At 49.3% G+C, this 24,119-nt stretch overlaps 1 protein-coding gene and 1 long non-coding RNA gene across 8 annotated transcripts in view; both read right to left on the bottom strand.

Moving 5' to 3' along the window:
- The window catches only part of DISP3 (dispatched RND transporter family member 3), a 38,735-nt gene extending 19,114 nt beyond the window's left edge, over positions 1–19,621 (bottom strand). For 4 of the 7 annotated variants that reach the window (XM_023940604.2, XM_023940607.2, XM_023940606.2 and 1 more), the window contains exons 1-2: positions 7,073–7,158; positions 651–1,587 (exon numbers count right to left, since the gene is read on the bottom strand). In XM_023940604.2, coding sequence (XP_023796372.2) covers positions 651–1,578 — 928 coding nt within the window. In that variant the 5' untranslated portion in view covers positions 1,579–1,587; positions 7,073–7,158. Of the gene's footprint in view, positions 1–650; positions 1,588–7,072; positions 7,159–19,278 lie in introns of those variants that run through there. The other 3 variants (XM_023940605.2, XM_086860260.1, XM_086860259.1) reach the window with 2 other exon arrangements.
- Positions 19,622–22,672: 3,051 nt separating this feature from the next.
- Positions 22,673–24,119, bottom strand: part of LOC111938745 (uncharacterized) — a 36,835-nt gene continuing 35,388 nt past the window's right edge. The window contains exons 2-3 of the long non-coding RNA XR_015278675.1: positions 23,501–23,564; positions 22,673–23,382 (exon numbers count right to left, since the gene is read on the bottom strand). This is a non-coding gene — a long non-coding RNA (uncharacterized LOC111938745). The remainder of the gene's footprint in view (positions 23,383–23,500; positions 23,565–24,119) is intronic.

Genomic DNA, 24,119 nt, shown 5'->3' with positions numbered 1-24,119 from the left:
TTACTGGAGCAGATGGACTTCATTCTTTGCTTGCTCCCTGCATGGCTCCTGGACAGGCACCCTCTGCAGCCTGGCTTGGGAGACAGATGGAGGGAACATCCCACAGCCACATCACACCCACAGACTCTTCATGAGTCACCTCTTTGTCACCACTCAGAGCCTCTGTTCCAGGAGAGGAGCACAGAACAGGGCCCAGAGCTGGGAGGAGGCGGCAGGGCCTCTCTCCTCCTCTCCTTATAGAAACCTTTCCAGTTGGTGACTCACAAGCTGCCGGAGCAGCCCACAGACCTCTTTAATCTGCTCTGTACCGCAGGGAAGCTCATCCCTATTGTCTTTCCAAGCCCTGGCATTGCTCCAGTTAACCACAACCATCTACAGGGGACAAGGGTCAGCAGGAGACATCGTGCCATGCAGGACACTCCCTCACTTGTCCCTCTCGCTTGCCTGTGGGGGTCTGTGACCTGTGACTGGCATTGCAGGGGTGAAAAGGAGCCCTGGTGCAGAAAAGACAATTCCTGAAGGCACAGCCCAGCACCATCTTCCTCTCCATACAAGGCAGTCACTCCTCTTAGCTGCACACCACAGACTGCCTGAACCTGAGAGAGGCATTCCTTGAGCATTCCAGCCCTTGCCCACGGCCCTCAGCTCACCTTGGATGTCAGCGAGGTCTTGCCCCATGCCATCATAGTAAATCTTCCCTCCTCTCTCAGTGGGGAAGAAGTAGGTCATGAGGGAGCTGGGAGGGGAACAATAGGAGTAAGAACCCAGGGGCAGGTCCTTCAAGACCTCGTGGGGCTTCCAGCAGAACTCCCTGAAGCGAGGGTGGTCCATGATCTTACGCTCAACCTCGTGGATGGTGACCAGGCGCTCGGTGGTGAAGATGTTGTTCTCCGAGTCCCCCCGAGCCAGAAAAATGAGCTCGATGCGCCAGTGAGCGTGTGTCTGTGTGTTGGCACTGATGTAAGTGCTGGAGTAGTCCCAGCGTGGGGCTCCCCTCCCGACCCTGGAAGTCTGGTTTCCTGTGCCCAGCCGAGGCTGGGGCTGCACGGAGCTCGTCCTGACCCCCGGCGGGCTGCGCTTGACCCGCGCGCTCACCCCAAGATGGGAAGCGTTGAGGTGAAGCTGCTGGAGCTGCTGGAAGATGAGCCTCTGCAGGGTTTCCGAGGTAAAGTCAGCCAGGTCCCGGCGGTTCCTCCCCCACGACCCAAACTGGGATTTGAGGGCCAAGGCGAGGGCGTCGAAGCGCTGCGAGGACTCGTGGTTGCGGATCTCGAAAGCGTTGTAGGAGATGTCAATATCCAGGGCAGGGTAGTGGAGGAACATGACAACAGCAAGCACGGCAGGGATGGCACAGCCCAGGAAAAGTATGAAACCAGCACAGTATGGGTTGGTAAACACCCAACCCACAATATTCCAGAAGCCAGACACAGGCAGCGTGACACACAGGGGCCTGACTCTGCACGAGCCTTTCCCACACAACAGAGCACCCTCTCGCCTCTTCCGGGAGATGAAGGCTTCCTCTTCATCTTCCTCCTCTAGCCAGGCGTCCTGTAACAATGGGTCATCCTCTGTGTCCATGTCAGGCACCTGCAGACAGACAGAGCAGGGCAGTCAGCAGGGCCCAGCAGCGGTGGCACAGGCACAGGCTCGCAGCAGCACAGCCAGGCACGCTCCAGCTCCCTCAGGAGGAAAGAATCGCTCCTTCCAAACCCCACAGATCTGCTACAGCCACTGAAACAACAGCCTTGCCATGAGGTATCCCACACTCTGCCTGGCAGAGGAACCAGAGAGGGAGAAGTGACAGTCCCAGAGCCCAGGGCTGTGGCAGAGGAAGGCTCTGCATGGCTCCAGCAGCACCAGGCGTGGGGACTGCAGGGATTCACAGATTCACAACTCCAGCAGCAGCAGGGACATTCAATTAGCTAACCTGGAACATTTAATCAGCTAACCTGGAACATTTAATCAGCTAACCTGGAACATTTAATCAGCTAACCTGGTTCTCACACCCAGGAACGGTTCACGCTACCAGAATGATACAAAATGCAAAGGGAGCATTATCTTCTTCTCCTTAGAACTGGCAATGATTTCCCCCAGCTCTTTACAGCAGTATTCATCTTTCCCATGAAGTGTGCTTGTGTGTGCACACAGAGCCAGGAGCACACACCCACACCTGCACACATCAACCCCTCCCAGAACTCACTGTGACCCTGCTCTGGTTCCTGATGGGATATCCACTGACAGCATGGAAGGGAAAGTGCTGAACAACCTGCCTTCCCTCCACTCCTGCAGGATATTGTTAGTGGAGTGTGTTTTTCCCATTCCTACACAACAACCAGGAAGAAAATGCAGTTACTGCTTTCATGGAATGAAGGAGGAAACCCTCCCTGATCAGCCCAGACTTGGCCAGGAAAGAAAGGGATCATCCCTGGGAGGTGTTCTCCTTAGCAAGGGTTTCCCAGGTTCCCAGACTTACCCTGGGTATCTCACAGGGATCCACTGGTGGTGGTCCCTCAGAGCAAAACCCTGACCCTGGAAGTGTCCCTCCCTTTTCTGGCTCCAGGCAGCAAAGCCCTTGGCACTGAATGAATGAACAAACAGGCTCAGTTTGTTACCTGACCCTGGGAGTTGAAAGCAATTTACACACAGGCCAGAAAAAATTTACGAGCTTTGCTGCTAACCAGTGTTTCTATTTTAACTGGCCTCATGTCAGCAGAAAGATAAATTGCCCATACCTCTTAACTCCACATCCTCAGAAGGCTTAGGAGCTGCATGAACTTGAACTGAGAGGAGAAAGCAATGTGACAAAAATGTTCTCTGGCAGAGGAGCATTGGTGCAAAGCAGCAAGGATCACAACAACCTCTCTGGCTCTGGCCAGTCTGAGCAATGCCAGTGGCTTTGTTCACAGAGAGCTTACAGGATCCACAGCAGCTCCCATGGGATTCAGCCTGGTCTGGACAGCATCTGTGCACATCTGGGCAGAGGTTCCCCTCATCACAGAGCCTGTGGAGAACAGGGAACCTCCAAGCTCCTGCTCCCTGCTCCAGCCCACACCAAGGAAAGCAAGAATGTTCATCAGTGCCTTTAATCTGCACCTGATCTTGTCCCAAAATATCCCATCCTGCCTGTCAGAGTGAGAGCAGGGGCTCTCCCAGCCCCTCACCCTGGCTAGGCTCGTACTGAGGTGGTTCTCCCACCTCAAGCTAGACTGTGGAGACTGTGCAGGAGGGCACCTGTGAGCCTCCTGCAGCTCAGGACAAAAACCACTGCTGGCAGATGGCCACAGCCCCTCTCCTGCCAGACCTTCAACCCTCAGCAGGCTGAGAAATAGGGAAGAGGGGTCAGCTCATAAAACTCTTCTGTGTTGTTGCTCCCTTCACATGAAGGGCTGAGACAGCAAGAGGAAAACACAGGGTGGGTGGTGTCCCTTCAATCCTCTGGAAAGGTTAGGAGTAATCTAGTAATCTAATCAACCAAGGAGTGCCTGAAAGGTTCCCTGAATACACATGGATCACTGTGTGAGCCCTTTGCACTGGGACAAAGCCAAGAGTGTCAAAATGCTGCTGCCCAGGACAGGCATTGGGCTGCAGGAGCTGCTCAGCTTCATGGGAACACACACCCAAGCACTCTTGTGCTGCTGCTTGCAAAGCCTGATTTGCGTCATGACAGGGAGGAAGCTTTCCCAAGTCTCTGAATCTGCAAATTAATCCTCTCCTGGAGGATTCTTACCACAGAATTCTTAACTTCTCTCTCACACTCTACACACCCAAACACAGCCATAATCCCATCCAAGATGACAAGATACGTGTCCAAATGCTGCTGGCATGGCAGTCCCCACACACAGCACCTTGTCACCCCACACTGCTCACCTGTGCCAGGCATCCCCAGCACACCTGGTGTGTGACCCCCATCCTTCACTCAGCTGACAGGGACTGGCACCCTTCAGCCTCTAAGGGACAGCTCCAGGTCACATTGGTGTGGACTGATGCTGCAGGAACCCAGGTGTAAACCTCAGCCATCCCCCTTGGGCAGGTTGGTGTGTACCTGCAGGTACCTCCCCTGCACCCCCAACTTCTCTCCCAATGGCCAGGGCTCTCCCTCAACAGAATGGAGTTACTGTGAGATCTGAACAAGCACATTCTCTGTAATTCTCTCTTTAGAAAGAGAGGTTAAGAGCCATAATACTTTCCTTTTACTGAAGAGAAGGAGGGAAAAGATTCTTATCCTGAGACAGAAGAGCCTGTATGTGACAAGAAAGGGAAATGAGAGAGAGCAACACAATAGTAAGGCAGCAGAAAAGGGATCACACCATCTTCTTTCTTAACCAAGTGCTAAATCCTCAGCTTAAGGATGGGATCAGATCTCAGGCATCTCCCTCTGACTTTTCCCTCAATTGTCATGGAGAAGCAAACCCCAATTTGTAACACATGGGAACCTGTAATGTCTGGTGACCAACATGTGTTACACTCCAGCTGCAGACTGGCACAAATTCTGGCACTGGTGTGAACTCCAGCACAGAAATTTCTGGAGAAGCCCCTATATACACTCACATGAGAAGGATCAAGACTTGATCTGGAACAGAGGCAAGAGCAGGGTGGGTGGCCCCTGGGCTGTCCCCAGGCTCCCTCTGCTCACAGGGTACACACATGCCTGCATCCACTGAACCATCCATCATCCACCTGAGCCCCCTGCAGGAGAGCTGGTCCAGCTCCAAAGCCAGACATGGCACACTCAGCATTGCCCTTGGGCTCATCTGGCTTTGCCACCTTCCTCAGATCCTGCCTGGCTCAGGATGAAAGCCTATCCAACCTAAAACATGGCAAATGGAAATGGCAGGGGAGATAAACCCTCAAATCATCCAGAAGGGAACTGAAATACATTTTTTCTGCTTGAATTTTACTTAGGGACTGGCCTGTTTTCCCTCCATCACTTTTCATACTATCCAGAGACTCCCAGCACTGAATCAGGGCCCAATTACTTTTTCAGCTCCAGGATATACACAGAGAACTTAATCCTGCAGCCTTCATTAAAGCTCTGCCTCACTCCTGTGCAAGCTTAGCCTGTGCCTGGTTGAAAGAGGCAGAGGATTAGAGCACTCCTTGGAGTCCTGGGTCTGTTTCTTTAGAGAGCAGGCACTGATTCAGCTGGTTTGGGCAGGCATTAAGATTTCTTGGGTTTCCCTCTTCTATTTCCAAAGCAAACAGGCTTCCTGCAGGCAGGATCCAGCTCAAACCCCAACAGCCCCACAGGGATTGTCACTCTCTTGCACCTCAACCAGGAAAAACACCCATGCAGCTCCCACAAGACAGTTCTTTTTCAGTGACATCCAGGATAGAAGAAAGTCACTGGCAAGTTGGAGAGAAGCAGCGACAGATGAGGAAGCTAATTACACCCGACCTGACTAATTAATGCTGACTTTCACATTAAAAAATCCTCACTAGTGTTCCATTTCAATTACCCAGTTGTTCCTTCCTACAGGAAGAAGGAAGCCTTGTGCAACAGCAAGCTAGAAAGAAAAAATGAAAGAAAGCTCAAGACTAGAAGGGAGGGAAAGACAATTTCTGTAATATAGGAGATTCTCATTGACAAAATAATCAAACTTCACACTGGTTTCTCCCACAGGCAGAGCTTTTAGAGCAGAGCCAGCAGTTTTGTGTTCCTATTTATATTCCTGAAATCTCCTGGAGTTTCTACCAAAGGCAGCTTTAGCCCCCTTTGATAGCTACACGAAGTTCCTTATAAGAGGGAGAGAAATAGCTTTTGTGCTTCCAAATCATCCTAAGAACACCCAGGTCCTGCTGAAAGCCACGGAGCTGCACACAGCTCTGGCCATGTAGAACAACTGGAGGGCATCATTAATGTACCACACTAAAGCAGAGCTCCACAGGGACACCAGGACACAGCACCACAGCCTTGCTCTACACTTGAATCACTGAGATTAATCCAGAAGTCTAATTTAAAAACACAGCCAAGAAGGGTTTTCTCAGGTCCTTGTTCTCCCTTATCAACACAGCTATCACCGAGTGCATGGAGTCCCTCTCCCAGTGTAAATTTCCTTTCATGAATTGTTAAATAAAACAGTAGGGAGAACTGGACATGGTTTTCCTCTAATTGGAGTATTGCACTCCTGGCAAAGTAAAGCAGGCCATGGACACAGGACCCTGAATCTCCTATAATACTTCTCAAAACATTGACTTAATTCAGCCACAGATCAGAACCTGTGCCTGGGGATACAGCACAGACAGAACCTGTTTCAGTGGGATATGAGCCCTGAGATCCACATTCTGCTCAAAAGCACTGGTTTGATCTGCTGGCTGAGCTGGCTCCACCATTATTAGTTAAACAGGTTCACCTTCCAGTTGCAAGCACAACACAACAACAAGGCTTTAATCTATTTTCTTTCTGTGTGCTTTGCATTTCCCTTTCCACTTGCTTTAAATTCTTTAGTAAGATGCATAAAAACACTGCTTGACCCCAGGCACTTTGTAGATCAGAATGATATCAGAATGCTCCAGCAGCACAGAGCTGTTGGGATTACAGTGTAATTATATAAATATGTGTTTGCTGGGGGGAAAAAAAAGTTCAACGAAAGTATTTTAAACACATATATATATTAAAACTCTACAGTCTATAATTCCACTTGCCCACAGAAAGCAAGACAATAGGCAGGGCTGAATATAGGAAAGAGGATTATCAGATCTCAAGCTTTGTGAAATCAAGCACAGGCACATGCAGCCTCACCTCTTATTGAGGTGCTCCCTTCCACTGCTGACTGTTGCACCCCTCTTCCACCTTACAGGAACTTTCACACCCTGGCTAAGATAAAAGCAGCTGGAAACAGAAGGATCCATGATCTTAAGCAATTACATTCAATGATCTTTTCCAGCCTAAATGATTCCACAATCTCTGACCAGCTTTCAGACTGGACAAAGGCTGCTTAGAGCACTCTCAGCCTTCTGTGTCTCTGCATGCACCTGCCTGTTGTTCCAGGCTTTGACAAACACTGATTAGATCTACTCATAATTGCATGCCAAAAACAGTGAGAAAAGATTAGCTGCAAAGTCGAGCACTCACCAGTCAGGAAATGCCAAATTCAGGGCCAACACAGCATCCTTAATTTGCCCCTCTTTCCTAAATGCTCTGCAGTGTAGTTTTGCTCCCAAGCTCAGTGTCCAAGGCAAGGACTCTGCCTTCCACCAGTGCATGCGATGGATGAGGCTCCCCAAATCCAGTTATTCACCCTGTTCTCTCCTCATCATTCAGCGTGTGGTCTCATGCCTCATTTCCTGCACGCTGCTCATGCCCTGCCTCACAGGCAGAATTATTAATTTCCTCGTGAGCTTTTTAACACTGCCTGTCACGACAGAGTCTGAGGGCTGAACAAACGGGGCTGAGCTGAATCTTCTCCCAGCATCTCAGGGAAGGAGGGGGTGGTGGAGTCTGCATCTGACAGATGCTGGAGCTCAGGAGATGAAGGAAGACGTAGACATTTATTTTGGGTGCCTGGTTTGACACACAAGATACCGAAAGAGGGCAAAAATGGGGGCTGTGTGCAACAAACCACAAACTCTGCCGTGTTCTGCAAGTATAATTTGAGCTGTATCATCAAACACAACCATCACTGTGCAACATAACCTTGATGCTGGTGAGGGATATCCAACCTCCACACTGAGAGAGCCAAATTCACACCATTTACAATCCCAAAAAGAACCCAATAAATTTCCCCAAAATACATGTTTTAAAGTACTGGAACTGGCACTTCTCAAAGGCAAAGGTCACCAGGATTTACTGACATCAAACCATGCACATTTAGTGCCCTGACATCCTGGGATTGCTGCAGAAGTGATTGAGCACTTCGCTAACATGCTTGTCACTGCCAAAGAAAGTTAATTTCCTGATAAAATAATTTGCTTCTGGTTATTGTAACTAATGATTGTAGGTGTCAGAAGCAGTGTCTTGGTTATAATCTCACAAAAACGTGCCTGGCAGCCCTGTGCCATGTTTACAACTCACAATGTTCCTTGTTTGTGCTGGTGATAAGCTCTGCTGTCACTCAGCCATGTGGCACTTTCTGCAAACAGGTACCAAGCAGCTACAGGCTCTGATATGCTTCAGACATGACTTACCTCACCACTACAAAAATGACTTCGATTTTGTCTGAACCCCAGCCAGTTGTTGCTGCTAAGTAAAGGGATTGCTTCTGGCTCAGCTGGCTGCCTCGACACGTTTCAAAATCCGGATCCCACCTGCCAGGACCCAAAGGAAGAAGATTCCCAAAGGTATGTGGATTCCCACACTCCACTGCCTACCCCAAAGCACCTGTGCTCAGAGCAAAGCTTTTACAGATCATTAAATGGAGATGGCTGCCACAAACCAGGGCCCTGCTATCCCACCAGGAATCACCCCAGGAAGGAATGTCAGATCACAGGAGGGAATCATCAATTCCCAAGCCAGTGGAATAAACCCCAAAGCTTGTGTGCTGCTGTTTTACAGATACACCCCAGCTTTACACATCCCTGTCACCCTGAAAAGGAAAGCCAGATCCTGCTGGCAGAGCCTACCAGTCATTTATTATTCTAACCCGTGCTCAGCCTCCCCAGTTTACATTCACCACAGTGTTATAGATACATTTTATATTGTTGGCTTTTCACAAATATTAAAATGAATGTTATGTGTATAAGAATGAGAAATTTTGTCTTTATTTCTGTTATTGATGAAATTTAGAAATAGTGGTATAATACATGTATGTTAGGCTATGGCATAGTATTAAAATAAAAACTGGTTTTGTTTGTATAACCCAAAGAGTGAGGAGAAAAAAAAAAATAGCTGGAGAACTCCTGCATTTGTAAACTCTCTTATCCAGATGAAGACAGCAGTGACCAGAACTCTGGGGGAGGAATTTATTGCATTTCTGGTATCAGGGAATGTAAATCTCGATGGTGCCAAGAGGATTGATCTATTGGGAAGGGGGCAAGAGAAAACTAAACAGAAGAACACCAAAGATCCACAGAAGAATGTATGAATATGTATGAGAATTTATGGATATGCAGTAGGATTCTGTTTTTAAGGGACAATCCTTTGTCAGCAAGGTGTGCTCTCTTGGCTGAATGCAGAGACACCCATCCATATCTGTATAATTTACTTTATTTTTTTCTCCTAATTGTTTTTTTATTAAACTTTTAAATTCTATAAAAATTATGTGAACCTCGTTTTTCACAACTGATCCCACTCTGTGCTCAGCTGCAGGATTCCCATGCAGACCCCTCTCCCCAAACCCATCCCTTGCAGCGAGAGGAAGGACACAGACAAGGGCTGGCTGTGCAGCCTCATCCATGTGCAGTTCTCCAGCAACACCCTGCTGGTGTGCACACCACTTCTGGGCCTGACCAAAACACCCTCTCCTAAAAGGCTCCTCTCCACATTATTCACCTAAGCTGCTAGTTCATTACTGAGAAGGAAAAATTCTTCCTCACCCTCCACCTGAGCTGTTTCTCTCAGCAGCTCAAGCAGCAGAGGAGGCTTTGCTGGTTGTGGTTCTGTGGGCAGCAATTTGAGAGGTAAGGCAGGAATTCCAACCTGTGCTGCCAGACCTTCCTGCCAACCACAGCACAGGCAGCTGTTTCAGCTACAGTTCTTGCCACTCCAACTTAAAAAGTACAATCAGGTTAAAAGAAAATGTTTCAAGTGTTCCACCTGAAGAGTGCACTTAGCCAGTTCTGCTCCTTGTGCTCTGACCTTGCAGAAAGAGGAGGAACAGGCACAAAGTCCCATCTGCACGTGTGGAGCCATGCAGGTCACACTGCCTCACTCCAGGTTCTACCCATTTAGATGTAATGGACCTAAAGGTCTTATTTTTCACTGATACAATTTACTGACAGCAGAAAGGGCCAGATTTGGAAGAGGAAGGCTGTAAGGCTGCAATCTGGGGTGAGGACACAGCTCCCATGGTATTTCAGTCACATTCACTTATTTCAGCAGGGCTTTCCACACACCAGCACAAGAGGAGTGGGGGATCTGTAGCACTCTCCCAAAATGAGGGAATACTGAAATACTCATGCACCATCCCAGCTCCATGCACTGAGCTGAGCTCATCTGTGGCACAGACACAGCCTCCTGTTTCTCAGAATGTGAGGGGGAATTCTGGGGGGAATTCATCCTGACAGCCACTACAACTGAGTGAGAATAGCTGCAGCAAAACAAACTTTGTAATGACCCATGGAAAACTTGCTTCTGGATCAGGAGAGACTCACACAGCAGCTTTTAGCTGGCTGGCTTTCAGCAGCCTGAAAAGTAGGATCTGAGCAGGTATGTCTTTCTTACCTCCCACACATCTCTCTCCCTCCCCCAAACAGATGCAGCTACCTGCTCTCCTCCCATGAAAAGCCAGTGCTTGTGGAATTAGATTAATTAGCACTGCTATTTCCCATCTTCCAAGAATCAGTGAGCAATCTGGAAGCAGATGTGTGATATCCAGAGGCTGTAGAGCCTCTAGTGCCACACAGCTCACTGCTCCAGAGCAGGACCTGGGCAAGCACAAGGTTTCTCAGAACAGAAGGAAAGCTTCTTGAGGGGAAGATGTGGAGACAAGACAAGCTGCCTCAGTGCCTGAGCAGCAGGTCAGCAGATCCCCTGCCAGTACAATGAGTTAAAGCTTATTGCCAGCTGCACCAGCCATGCAGAAACTCACATTAAATATTACTACAGCTCAATGAGCACAGTCCTGCAGACCATTAGCAGAGGAGGGGGCAGGGTCTCAGAATAAGCAAACAGGCTTTAATGACACATTTATGTCAGAAAAAGTCCAGGATGCTTCCTAATACAAACAAGAGACACCATGAGCTGGTTCCTATGTGTCACTGTGCAAGGGAAATGTTGCTTGCAGCAGCTGCCACGTCTCTAGGATACAGATTTAGGCCAGCAGAACTGAGCTGAGACAGCAGGAATGTCCCTCCTCTCTGCCCTCTTCTCCCAGCACAGACCTGGAGCTCTGTGATCTGAAGCAGCTCAGAAAGAGGCAAACATCACCCTTGTCCTTATTCCCCTTCTGCCACCAAAGATGCAGATTCACAGGAGCCACGGGAGCTGCACGGGACCCGCTCCTGAGTGACAACCAGCCAACCCAAAGGGACAACAACTGCCACCTGGAAGGCTCAAAGAATATTCAGCCAATTGTTCCCAGCTTCTTACTGCATCCCACACTTCCAGACAGATGTTCTCAGGTTGAAATGCTATTTGTGCCATCTCAAACGATCAAGTCCTGCAATTAAAAAACAAAAATGAAGAAAAAAAATAAAATTTGTGGCTCTACTGTGTAGTTTTTCCAGCTTTCCTGAGGCAAAGCACATCATCTGCTCTGAACTGCTCTCAGATTTTGGAGTTTGAGACTTCCATCCTTTCACAATATGCCTTGTTCAAAATGGGATTCCCCTTCACAAGGAAACACAGGCTATTTTTGCAAAGACATTTGTAAATTGATTTTCAAGGGACTCACTCTGCAGCCCTGTGTGGATGTGGAACTGTGCCTGGCCCTCTGGAAACCAGGCTGTTGGCTGAGTACAAGAGGAAAATCACTGCAGGCACTTCCCAAATCAGGCAAGGAAATGGAAATGTGAAATCAGGATCCCAAATACAACCAAATAAACGAGCAGGTAGGCAGGCTGGTGTACATGCAGGAATGAATTTAGCTGCATATAAACCAAGATTTGGATCCAGAAGAAATTATCTCCCCCACAACACATCAGAAACACAAGGGACTGCAAGAGGTCTGTAAAGGAAACGTCATCAAAATCTTATTTTTCTGCTACTTAGAGCAGAGCTCTCTGTTATTGGCATCTAAACAAGGCCAGATGCTTTCCTGTGCCACTTACACACAAACCCATGCTAGGAACTCTGCAGTTCCTGGGAGGAAACTTGCACCAAGGAATTGGTTCCAGACAGCAGATTTACAGGAATGAAGCTTTGCTTCTTTGGTGTAAGCACTGCCACAGGGGATGAAACATTTACCTGCTGATATATCTTGTTCTCAGTTGTTGTAGACTGGTGTTTTATAGCTCCCTACGATGCTGCAGCTTTTCTGCCTGAGCACAAGAACATTGGCACCACAGACCAGCATGAAATGGACCAAAAACCACCACAGAGCCAGCTCAGCTGCACATCTCTGAGCCCTGAGTGAAGGGACAGAGCTGAGATGCAAGGTATAGGATGGGGAGAAAGAGAAGGGATGGCCTTGGATGTAAAATTCAGTTTGGATGTGGAAAGAAATGGCTTGCAGCATGTACACCAGATTCTGAGACACTCCACTGAGTGAAACACATCCAGAGAGTGATGCTCTGGATGTCCAGTCAGGTCTGGATGGCAGGTCCAAGGCACTGGCAGCTGCTCTGGGGGTCCTGAAGAAGCCCAGCCTGGAATGCCCAGAGGTTGGAAACTGCAAATGTTGGCAGGAAGCACCAGAAGGAGCAGCTTTCACATGGTCCAAGAACTAGTCTGAGCTTTCAGGCAAAATAAATTTAGCTTTAAAAACAAGTTGATGTCCATATTGTCCAGACTCCCAGTTTAACTGGAGCCCATTGTGTTACTGAGCCATTTTCATGCTCTTGTGGGCCCTCCCCCATTTCAACTCAGCTATAAAAACTGGCTTGGAGATTAAACCTGGTGCCTGAGTTTTAGCTGGAGAGCAAGTGGGAAGGTGTGCAAGGCAGGAGGTGGAGGGAAAGTGGTGGCAGTGGAAATATAAAGAAAAATGGCCAGGTCTGATTTATAAGCAGGAGTCAGGGTTGCTTCAGGCATCTCTCAAACATGTTAAAAATGCCCCATTGGGCTCTAGTTCAAACCTGAGTCTGCAGCCCCATCTACTTCAGTAATTCATTTCCCTTGTTAAAAGGAGGAACAAAGAGAGAACTTGTTTGATTCAAGAAATCAAGTGTGCTGCATGTGCAGCAGTACCCCAAGCACCAGAAGGCCTAGGTGTTATTTTGTGGCTTTTTTTTTTTTTTCCAAATTGTCTCCAATTATTTTAATACAGCTCAAAGCAGTTCATTTTCAGCTCCTGGGTATAACACAGAGCCAAGAAACAAGTCAACATCCCCCTAGGAGCAAAGAGCACTTTGTGCATCATGTATCAGAGACTGCATAAACCCTTTGTAAACACCTATCAAATCCAATTCTTTATTGCTCTAGGGAAATGGATAGGATTATATGCAAGTTCACAAATGAATTAAGCAAGGTTCCACAGTCAAGCTTCATCTCTGATGGAGTTCATCTGTTACTTTTGCTGATTTTCACAGAAGCTAAATACAGACCAAGCAAATTATAGCTAACATCATTCAGCTCTAGCTGCCAAATGAGGAGCAGCAGTGTCACATTTGAGATTGACACAGAGACCCTCTGACATGCTAGCCCAAAATCAGCCCAGTGAGCTCAGAGTGAAACTAAAGATCTCCCAGAACACTCCCCTTTGTTCAAGTCAAAGAGATTTCTGCTATGCAGAAGTAAGATGGGGAAGTCTGTGGCAGCACAGAATGCCCTGAAGCCCAAATTAGCTTATCCCAGGTAACATTCCCAGCAACAAATCCAAAGTGACTTCACTGAGTGACTGCAAGGGAGAAGCAGCTGCAGAACCAGGCCCCAAAAGCAACAGCATTCACACCTTCAAGTCCAGGCAGAAAAATGAGGCTCACCCCTTAAATCTCCCCTCATAAAGCAGCAGAGAGTCAAGGCCAGCAGCAGCTCAAGAATCAGATGAGTGCCAGTGTGTCTTTCAACCCCTTTTAGACACACTGGCCTCTCCCCTTTCTGCACTATGAAACATGAGCTGCCTTCTATTCAGGAGAAGCTGTTCTGTATTAACAGAGCTTGGCAAAGATCAGCAAGTGACTGTGCCAACTTTCAAGCCTGCTGCCTTTAAGGCAGATGGCAGGGAAAGTATCCCAGCCTTGTCCCCCAAAGCACTTCTCCCAGCAAGCAGAGAGAACTGAAAAACAGGAAAAAAGGGTGAGGTATCTGTGAAACCCTAATTTCAGGGCAGGAAACAGCCTCTGTCTGGGGTGCCCTGCTCTGCTGTGGCTGTGCTGCTGTGAAAAACGAGGTTCACATAATTTTTATAGAATTTAAAAGTTTAATAAAAAAACAATTAGGAGAAAAAAATAAAGTAAATTATACAGATATGGCTGGGTGTCTCTGCATTCAGCCAAGAGAGCACACCTTGCTGACAAAGGATTGTCCCTTAAAAACAGAACCCTACTGCATATCCATAAATTCTCATCCATATTCATACATTCTTCTGTGGATCTTTGGTGTTCTTCTGTTTAGTTTTCTCTTGCCCCCTTCCCAATAGATCAATCCTCTTGGCACCATTGAGATTTACATTCCCTGATACCAGAAATGCAATAAATTCCTCCCCCCAGAGTTCTGGTCACTGCTGTATTCATCTGGATAAGAGAGTTTATAAAAGAAAAAAAAGATCTCCAGCTATTTTTTTCAGTCTTTGGGTTATACAAACAAAAGTAGTTTTTGTTTTAATGCTATGTCATAGCTTAACATACATGTATTATACCACTATTTCTAAATTTCATCAATAACAGAAATAAAGAAAACTATATTAATACAACAAAATATTTCCATTCTTATACACATAACATTCATTTTAATATTTGCAAAAAGCCAACAATATAAAATGTATCTTTAACACTTCTGTCCCCACAGGAAAGCAAAGGCTGCCAGAATCTGCAGGCTCAGAACAAAGGCACAGGTGGCACTGGAGTTTTGATATGTTGAGTTACAACCAGAAGGAGGAGATGTCCTGCCCCTCTGAGTCGATGATGAATAAAATCAGCACTGCTAGTGGCTGTGCTGAACTTTTATGGCAAGGTAAATCCCTCTGGAGCAGCTGGCAGGACAGAATCCCCAGGTGCTACCTGAAAACAGGAGCTGCAGGTGCAGAGCATCCTCTGGCTCCCAGCAGCAGAACTGCTCTGCCTTTCCCACCTCAGATCTCCCAGGGCCAGCTGCAGTCCCTGGGGGTTCAATTCACCCCAGAAAGGGAATCACACTGGCAGAGCAGGCACAAGTGGACTCCTGAGCCAGAAAGGCTGAGTGTCCAGTTGTGGTGAGATCCCTGTCACAGGCAATTGCCTTGTTCTTGCAGAAGGAGGGCACCATCCCTGCCTCCAAGCAACCAAAATGAAACCTTTGAAGCTTGTTTTGCCAACCTTTTTGTGCCTGTATTTTCTTCTGTTAATGGTGTGGCACTCCAGTTATTAATCTTTTCTGGTTTCAATACTATAAAAGTTGACTCAATAGCCATGCTCAGGCCTCAGGAAGCTTCCCTTAGGTGCTGCAGAGGTTTAATGACACTACAGCAGGCAAGAGAGTCAAAAAATAACATTCAGCTGGGTGCAAATGCTGTAGCTCATGCCTGAAGCACATTGCTATCAATGGAACAATTTACAAACTCACACAGTAGTTAAGCTTTGCTGAAACCCATCCTGGACAGGGGTCAATGGAAAGTCTTTTGCTGACTTCACCTAGAGCTGGATTAAACACTTAACTCTTACACTGTCTCCTCCATACTCCTGAATTATTCATTACAGGCCAGACACTGCAATCCATAGTCATACTGAGCTTAATCTGTCCTTTAAATTGACTTGCATTAGTCTGAGTCACAGGCACCACAGCCTTTTTCTTCAGCATCCTCAGTGAATGCAGCAGAGCTGTTCACGAAATGAGGCTCTGCTCTGGAAGAGGAGGCAGGATCCTCTGCAAAGGAATGGGTAAAGGCAGATCTGAGAGAAAATTCACCCTGGTAAAGCTACAAGAAGATGAATGAACTCAGGTAAATCTGTGTGAAATCAATCATTTAAAGAGACAGCCCGTTCTGTGGTATCATGGGGGGAGATTGAGTGAGTTCTAGGAACTAATAATTCATTGCTCAACTTCATCATGAGGTCTGAAAACACATTCCCAGGCCCCTGGCCACACACTGACAGAGCAGAACGAGTTTTCACACACGCCTTGGGAAGGGCTGCTTATCTCTGGAGAGAGAGAAACAGTGAGGGATGTGGAAAAGAAGAAGGCAAGGGACATTTTCTGCTCTTCTTGACTGGCACAGAAGCAATAAAAAGTGCCCAGGTCTGCTGTGACTGAGGAGGAAAGGAGAGCTCACACTCAGTGCAAACTCCTTCCTCTGCCAGGCTCTCAGGCCACTCCACTTGCTCCAGTCCTAAAATCCCCTCCAGCTGTTCAAACCACAGATAAACTCCCATCACTCCAGAGCTGATTACCTGCACCTTTCACCACTAAACCCAAATCTATAGTCTGATACCTCTAAACAAACAATGGATTAAAAAAATAAGCTAATCAGGTAAGTAAAAGGAGAAATATTTTTGCATTGAGAAATGTAACGGGATTTGATTTTTTAGAATGAACTAATCTGTTCAGTTCTCATTTATGTTAGTGCTTGATAAAATTAGAGGATTAAACCAATTGTATGCTGAATACTTTGTGCTGAAGAGAGGATTCACTGCATGCACAGAGACCACAGCAGCATCACCCAGAGACCCTGGGACTCACAGAAGGATCTGTTCAAACTTCAGAAATAAAAATCACAGCTTATCCAGATCTTCCATATGCACCAGGGTATGAACTCCTATCCCACTCCACTTTCACTCAAGCTTAATTATTAAGTACTCATACCCAACAGGCAAGTCTTTGTATAAGCAGCACTTATCTGGGAGCACTGGCATCACCAGAGGATTACAGATGTGCTCTGGCTTTTTTGGATGCAAAATGTTAACACTGTGTGCATACCCTCTCCCTGTGCCAAACTGAAATGCACCCATCCTGTTTGCTCTCATGTGATTTGATCACCTACACCACACATTGCAGCCATCCCAAAAAACTCCTGCAAAATGCAGCTCGTTAGCAACACTTCATTTGCAGTTCAGAAATGATAGATACAGAAGGGGTCAGAGTTCTCCTGTAACTTAGCTGCCTCTTCTGTTGGTGTGACAAAGGCATTTGTGATGTTTAATTCATTAATGCTGAAAAAACACAAGATCTGGGGAGGCACAGCCAAGGACACACCAGGTATTGAGAGAATTTTTAGCACCTAGCAAACACATTTCCCCCAAACATCTGAAAACTAACAGCAATTTCACCAGTGTGAAATCCCTCATTTATGTGTCCCCAGGTTACACAGAACCAGGCAGATATTGTCACCTTGACTCCCTCTAAGTGCCCTCTTCTGTGGTAAGGAGACTATGCACAAAAAGGGTAATCTGCACAGAGTGTCAGTGACTTCAGCTGGTGTTTGGGGTTGTGGTTTGGGGCTTTTTCCTATCCCTGAGGATGAACTTGCCCTGTACAGTGCAGAAACTGAATCACAGCCATCACCACTGTGGGCATTTGGAGACTGGATGATGCTGATGCTTCTTCCCAAACTCCAGTGCAGTTGTCACACATGACACTGTTACACACTGCTCTGAGCCACTGCTCCCTCAGCTTTCCCCTTGTGCCTCGAGGTGAAAGGGACACAAACACTGAATTTCCCTTGAATTGCTTTCCTATTAGACAAGCATTCTCTCTCTGTAAAGAAGTATCTTCCCCATGGGAATACTGCAGGTATTCACAGGGGCAGCAGGAAGAAAGGAAGAATGGATCTTTTATCATATTAAGCATTACCATTCCATCTGTGTTGTCTTTTTCACTAGCTCAGTTCTGTTTTATTCCAGGCTTAGGGAATCAAGCTACAAGGCTCCAAGGGGTAAAGAGACTTGCTTGATGAATCTAACCTCTAAAGATGCATCCAGGGTGATAAAAGAAGTGTAGCTATTGAAACATCTCCTTTCAATACAGTTGTTGTGTTGCTAGGTTTCCATCTAGATACACAGTCTAAAAGAGCAATTAAAGGAAGCTGATGCTGTGGATTCTATCTTTATCAATGCTTTACAAGGTTACTGGCAAGAAAGAGGGAAAAATATTGTCCCCAAGCAAAGTTGTTCTGATTAGAACAGGCAGCTAGTTTCAAAAGCTTACACGAATTTTCATGGGGAAATATTTTTTAAAAGCCTGAGTTTCTTGGCTTTAAAATCTGCTTCTAGGGTAGCAGATTTTATGTGGATCAGGATGTGGCTTTGTGAGCAAAAAGTCTGTGTGTTTATTTGTCATTTGAATTGCTCTTCCAAAGCACAAGCCCTCACCCCACTAAACCAGTCTGTCTTGCCACAGCAGACGAGGGCATGCATCAGCCTGGTTTGAAAGGAACTTATTTGTTTGTTTGCATGACATTAAACACCAGCAGACCCTGCACAGCTGTCAAAATACTACTCTGATAATTGCATAAGTGAAGGTTGTTAACCAGCACGCTGCTACCTCTGTGCACAAAACAAAGGTGCAAGAGACACAGGATGCAGCAGCAAGGCAGCAGCAATGTCCCAGACATGCCTGGGGGACCGGCCACTTCCAGCTCACCCTGTCTGGCCTGGAGTTTTTCACTTACACTCAGCTCCCAGTCGCTCAAATGCTCCTAAAATACTTGGGCAGTAGCAACCAGCCCTGCTCTTTTGGCTGGGTCATGGCATCACCAAGGAAAAAGCAGATCCTTTCCTCCAGGACAGTGGTTGTTTTACTGGCACATCTTTAGAGACCACCCCAATGGTCATAAGGACCAAGCTGAGTTGGGACTGTTGCTAAGCAATGAAATGTCCTTATTAAGTGTTTTTAGACAGGAAAAGTCCATTTCTGCACAAGCTGGTATAAAACAGGAAGGTTACCTTACGTTCAAATGAAGCTCTATATATCTTTTGGGCACACAGATGAGGATCCTGCCTGGCTGGAGCTGTTAACACCACTGACTCTGCTCTTTCTCAGGGGAAGCCTCCGAGCAGCCAGGGACACAAAGCTCCTGAGTTCTGGTACCCAACTTTTCCCCCAGGAGAGCATCCCTGCTGCAGGCAGCTCATTCCAGAGGCTGGAAACCATCAAACCATCTCCCTGTGCATATTCATGAACCATCCCCAGCTTCTAGGGAGAGTTGGCTAAACACACAACTGAGGGATTTAGCTGCTGGATTCCCAGGAGGAAAGGAAAAAGGGGAATGTGGGGAGAAGGGGAATGGGGGTAAAGGCAGGATTGGAAGCGCTGCAAGCTCCGAGCACTGCGGGACCAGGGAGCCCGACCGACACCCCGGGCCACCCCCCCGGGCAGAGCCGGGTGCTGAGAGCTGCAGACCGTGCTTCCAGACCGCCAAGCCCCCCGCAGAGCCCCGGGGCCGCATCACTCACCTGGGCCCCGCCGGGCGGCAGCGGCGCTGGGCTCGCAGCGATGCCGGGCAGCGCCGGCTCCCGCGGTACCGGGGCTCGCTCCCGCAGCCCCGAAGCGGCCCCGAAGCGGCCCCGAAGCGGCCGTGCCGCTCTCGCAGCCCCGAACCGGCCCCGCCGCCGCCTTTTGAAGCCGCTCCGCCGAGCGCCGCGGCCGCCGTGGGCGGAAGGGCGGGCGGGTGACCGCCAGAGCGCGGAGCCTGCCGCGGAGCGGAGCGCTGTGGAGAGGAGCTCTGTGGAGCGCTGTGGAGCGCTGTGGAGCGCTGTGGAGCGGTGTGGAGCTGTGTGGAGCTGTGTGGAGCTCTGTGGAGCGCTGTGGAACGCTGTGGAGCGCTGTGGAGCTGTGTGGAGCGCTGTGGAGGCCTGTGGAGCTCTGTGGAGCGGTGTGGAGCGGTGTGGAGCTCTGTGGAGCGCTGTGGAGCTGTGTGGAGCTCTGTGGAGCTGTGTGGAGCTCTGTGCAGCTGTGTGGAGCGGTCTGGAGCTCTGTGGAGCTCTGTGGAGTGGTGTGGAGCCGTGTGGAGCCGTGTGGAGCTCTGTGGAGCGGTATGGAGCTCTGTGGAGCGGTGTGGAGCTCTGTGGAGCGGTGTGCAGCTCTGTGGAGCGGTATGGAGCTCTGTGGAGCCCTGTGGAGCTCTGTGGAGCCCTGTGGAGCTCTGTGGAGCGGTGTGCAGCTCTGTGGAGCTGTGTGGAGCGGTATGGAGCTCTGTGGAGCGGTGTGCAGCTCTGTGGAGCTCTGTGGAGCCCTGTGGAGCTCTGTGGAGCGGTGTGGAGCTCTGTGGAGCGGTGTGGAGCTCTGTGGAGCCGTGTGGAGCCGTGTGGAGCCCTGTGGAGCTCTGTGGAGCCCTGTGGAGCTCTGTGGAGCGGTGTGCAGCTCTGTGGAGCTCTGTGGAGCTCTGTGGAGCCCTGTGGAGCTCTGTGGAGCGGTGTGCAGCTCTGTGGAGCTCTGTGGAGCGGTGTGCAGCTCTGTGGAGCGGTGCGATGTAGCGCGGAGCGGAGCTGCGGGGCTGCAGCCGCCCCGCCAGGCTGCGGGCGGCGCTGTGGCCGCGCTATCAAGCGCGTACATAAACCGCGTGTTTAAACTCCGTGTTTAAACCATGTGCATAAAGCCCGTACATAAACTCCGTGTTTAAACCATGTGCATAAAGCCCGTACATAAACCGCGTGTTTAAACTCCGTGTTTAAACCATGTGCATAAAGCCCGTACATAAACCGCGTGTTTAAACTCCATATATAAACCCGCATATATAAACCAGGTGTATAAACCCCATATATAAACCCTGTATATAAACCCTGTATATAAACCCCTATATAAACCGGGTATATAAACCCCTATATAAACCCCTATATAAAGCGGGTATATAAACCCCTATATAAACCCCTATATAAAGCGGGTATATAAAGCGGGTATATAAACCCCTATATAAACCCCTATATAAACCCCTATATAAACCCCTATATAAAGCGGGTATATAACCCGGGTATATAACCCCCTATATAAAGCGGGTATATAACCCGGGTATATAACCCCCTATATAAAGCGGGTATATAACCCGGGTATATAAACCCCCTATATAACCCGGGTATATAACCCCCTATATAAAGCGGGTATATAACCCGGGTATATAACCCCCTATATAACCCGGGTATATAACCCCCTATATAAAGCGGGTATATAACCCGGGTATATAACCCCCTATATAAAGCGGGTATATAACCCGTGTATATAACCCCCTATATAAAGCGGGTGTATAACCCCCTATATAAAGCGGGTGTATAACCCGTGTAACCGGGCTGCGGTGGCGGTGCCGGGCAGCCCCGGTGGGGAGGCGGCCGCAGCAGAGCGCTGGGGATGCTGCGCTGGGGATGCTGCGCTGGGGATCGGCCCCGGTGCCAGCCCGAACCGCGGCGCTCCTGAGCGGACAGCGCCGGGAACGGAGCCACGAGCTGCGGGGACCGTGTCCCTTCGGGCCCGTGTCACCTCGGACCTGTGTCACCTCCCTGCCCGTGTCACCTCGGACCTGTGTCACCTCCCTGCCCGTGTCACCTCGGACCTGTGTCCCCTCGGACCCGTGTCACCTCGGGCCCGTGTCACCTCGGACCCGTGTCCCCTCGGACCCGTGTCACCTCGGGCCCGTGTCACCTCGGACCCGTGTCACCTCGGGCCCGTGTCACCTCGGACCTGTGTCACCTCCTGCCCGTGTCACCTCGGACCTGTGTCACCTCCTGCCCGTGTCCCCTCGGATCTGTGTCCCTTCGGACCTGTGTCCCCTCCCTGCCCGTGTCCCCTCGGGCCCGTGTCACCTCGGACCCGTGTCACCTCCTGCCCGTGTCACCTCGGACCCGTGTCACCTCCTGCCCGTGTCACCTCGGATCTGTGTCCCTTCGGACCTGTGTCCCCTCGGACCTGTGTCACCTCCCTGCCCGTGTCACCTCGGACCTGTGTCCCCTCCCTGCCCGTGTCCCCTCGGATCTGTGTCCCCTCGGACCCGTGTCACCTCCCTGCCCGTGTCCCCTCCCTGCCCGTGTCACCTCGGACCCGTGTCACCTCCCTGCCCGTGTCACCTCCCTGCCCGTGTCCCCTCCCTGCCCGTGTCCCCTCCCTGCCGTGTCCCCTCCCTGCCCGTGTCCCCTCCCTGCCCGTGTCCCCTCGGACCTGTGTCCCCTCCCTGCCCGTGTCCCTTCCCTGCCCGTGTCCCCTCGGACCTGTGTCCCCTCCCTGCCCGTGTCCCCTCCCTGCCCGTGTCCCCTCCCTGCCCATGTCCCCTCCCTGCCCGTGTCCCTTCGGACCTGTGTCACCTCCCTGCCCGTGTCACCTCCCTGCCCGTGTCCCCTCCCTGCCCGTGTCCCCTCGGGCCCGTGTCCCCTCCCTGCCGTGTCCCCTCCCTGCCCGTGTCCCCTCCCTGCCCGTGTCCCCTCCCTGCCCGTGTCACCTCCCTGCCCGTGTCCCCTCCCTGCCCGTGTCCCCTCCCTGCCCGTGTCCCCTCCGGCCCGTGTCCCCTCCCTGCCCGTGTCCCCTCCCTGCCCGTGTCCCCTCGGGCCCTGCACAGCGAGCCCCGGCTGCCGCTCGGAGGGGGATGCTGGTGCCTCGTGTGAATCCCTGCAGGCTGGGGATGGCAATCCGGCTCTGCCAGCACCCCCGGACCGGCCACATCCCGAGACAGGAGCTACCAGAAGGTTCTGCAGCACCTGGGGGGTTCTGCAGGTCCAGCCCATCTTAGAGCCAGGGCTTTGGGTGCCCTCACTGCTGGAGAATTGCTCTGTCCAGGAGATATCTGCATGCATTAAGTGGCAGAAAAATGCCACAACAATCCCTGAATTAAGTAAAAATCATTAAATGGGAGGAAGCAAGACTTATTAATTAGGGTGGTAGAGAAAATCTTTTATTATACATTCATACTTGCCTTTCGTGGAGGAAAGCATTCTGCACAGATGGTCAGCTTGCCCTGCCCTTGCTTTGGCTTTCAGGAGATGGAATCCCATCTGATAAAGACATCCCTGAGTGCAGGGGCTTTGCTTAGTGTGGATGGATGATCTCCCTTTGCTGTGCTGGATACAGTGGTTTTGTTTTTATTTATTTTATATTTATTTTATTATTATCTTCTGGCTTTAGAGGCAAAGAGAAAGAACAACAGTCCCCCCCATCCTTGGCCTGTTAATCAGTGACCTGTTCCTGTAATGTGGACTCCTGCAAGAACAGGACTATGTCAGTAAATTGCTGAACCCATTGGTAATGGCTTTTAATTAGGCTACATTACCTCTGTAATGTAGCCTAAGCTTGTTTTGCCCTATATTTTCATTTATTTGAGTGTTGATGGTGCTGGCCCTGCTCACCCCTGGGCTCCCCAGCTTGTGTGAGAGACAAGGAGAGAACAGCCACAGAGCTCTGCTGTTCTGTTCCCATCTGCTCTCACCTGTTTCCCACCTCCTCTCTGCACAAATCAACTCAAATGCTTCAGCTTTTAAAACTTGTACATGGTTTTGCAAAGCGTGACACCTTCCTGCACATGCACACCCCAGAGCTACACCAGCACTGAGCTGAACTGGAATTTTCTCTTGCTGTGCCAGCACCTGCAATATGTACATGAAGAATGTCAATATAGAGAAACTCCAGCTGCCACATCTGACATTAAATATCACTACATGAACACCTCTGCACAGCACTGAAAAAGTGTGATGGAATACTCACCTGCATGGACAGGGCTGACAATCCTGCGCTGTGGCAACTTCTGTGATTTCAGTCTCTTTTCATTCTGCATTGGAAAGAAATAAAACATTTCAAATGTTTGGGGATGAGAGGCCCAGGAGGAATCTTCATACATGGTTTAGCATTTCCTTCCGTGTCCCTCTGTGTTCATAGGGCATCAGATTCTGATTCCAACACTTTCCTCCCTCAGGCCTCATAGAAGTGTTCAATCAAACATGGCATGTGCTGCCAAAATGAAGACATAGCTCATTACTTGCTTAAATCAGCAATACTGAGTATGTTTTACTCAGACACAAGTTGAAACTGTCTGTGTGAGCAACACATCAACACAAAACTGTGTCCAGCTGTGCCTGCATCGCTTGCACATCACTGTACACAAAGGTGGCAGTGCCTTATTGCAGGCTCCACTAATGATGCAAATGCATCTACAAATAATTAGCATTATTTGTGGCTCTCATTAATGGCACACATGGCCAGGTAAACAGTGCTGCTGTCCTCAGCCACGCAGGTAGAAACACACACACGACACCAGGGGACATCAGCACTGCTCATTGCAAGAGCTCATTGCACTCTTGGGTAGCAGCTCACAGACACAGGAGCA

This window comes from Cyanistes caeruleus, chromosome 22 (genome assembly GCF_971803275.1).
Source record: "Cyanistes caeruleus chromosome 22, bCyaCae1.hap1.1, whole genome shotgun sequence".
NCBI lineage: Eukaryota > Metazoa > Chordata > Aves > Passeriformes > Paridae > Cyanistes > Cyanistes caeruleus.
This window is presented reverse-complemented; position numbering and strand designations above follow the sequence as displayed.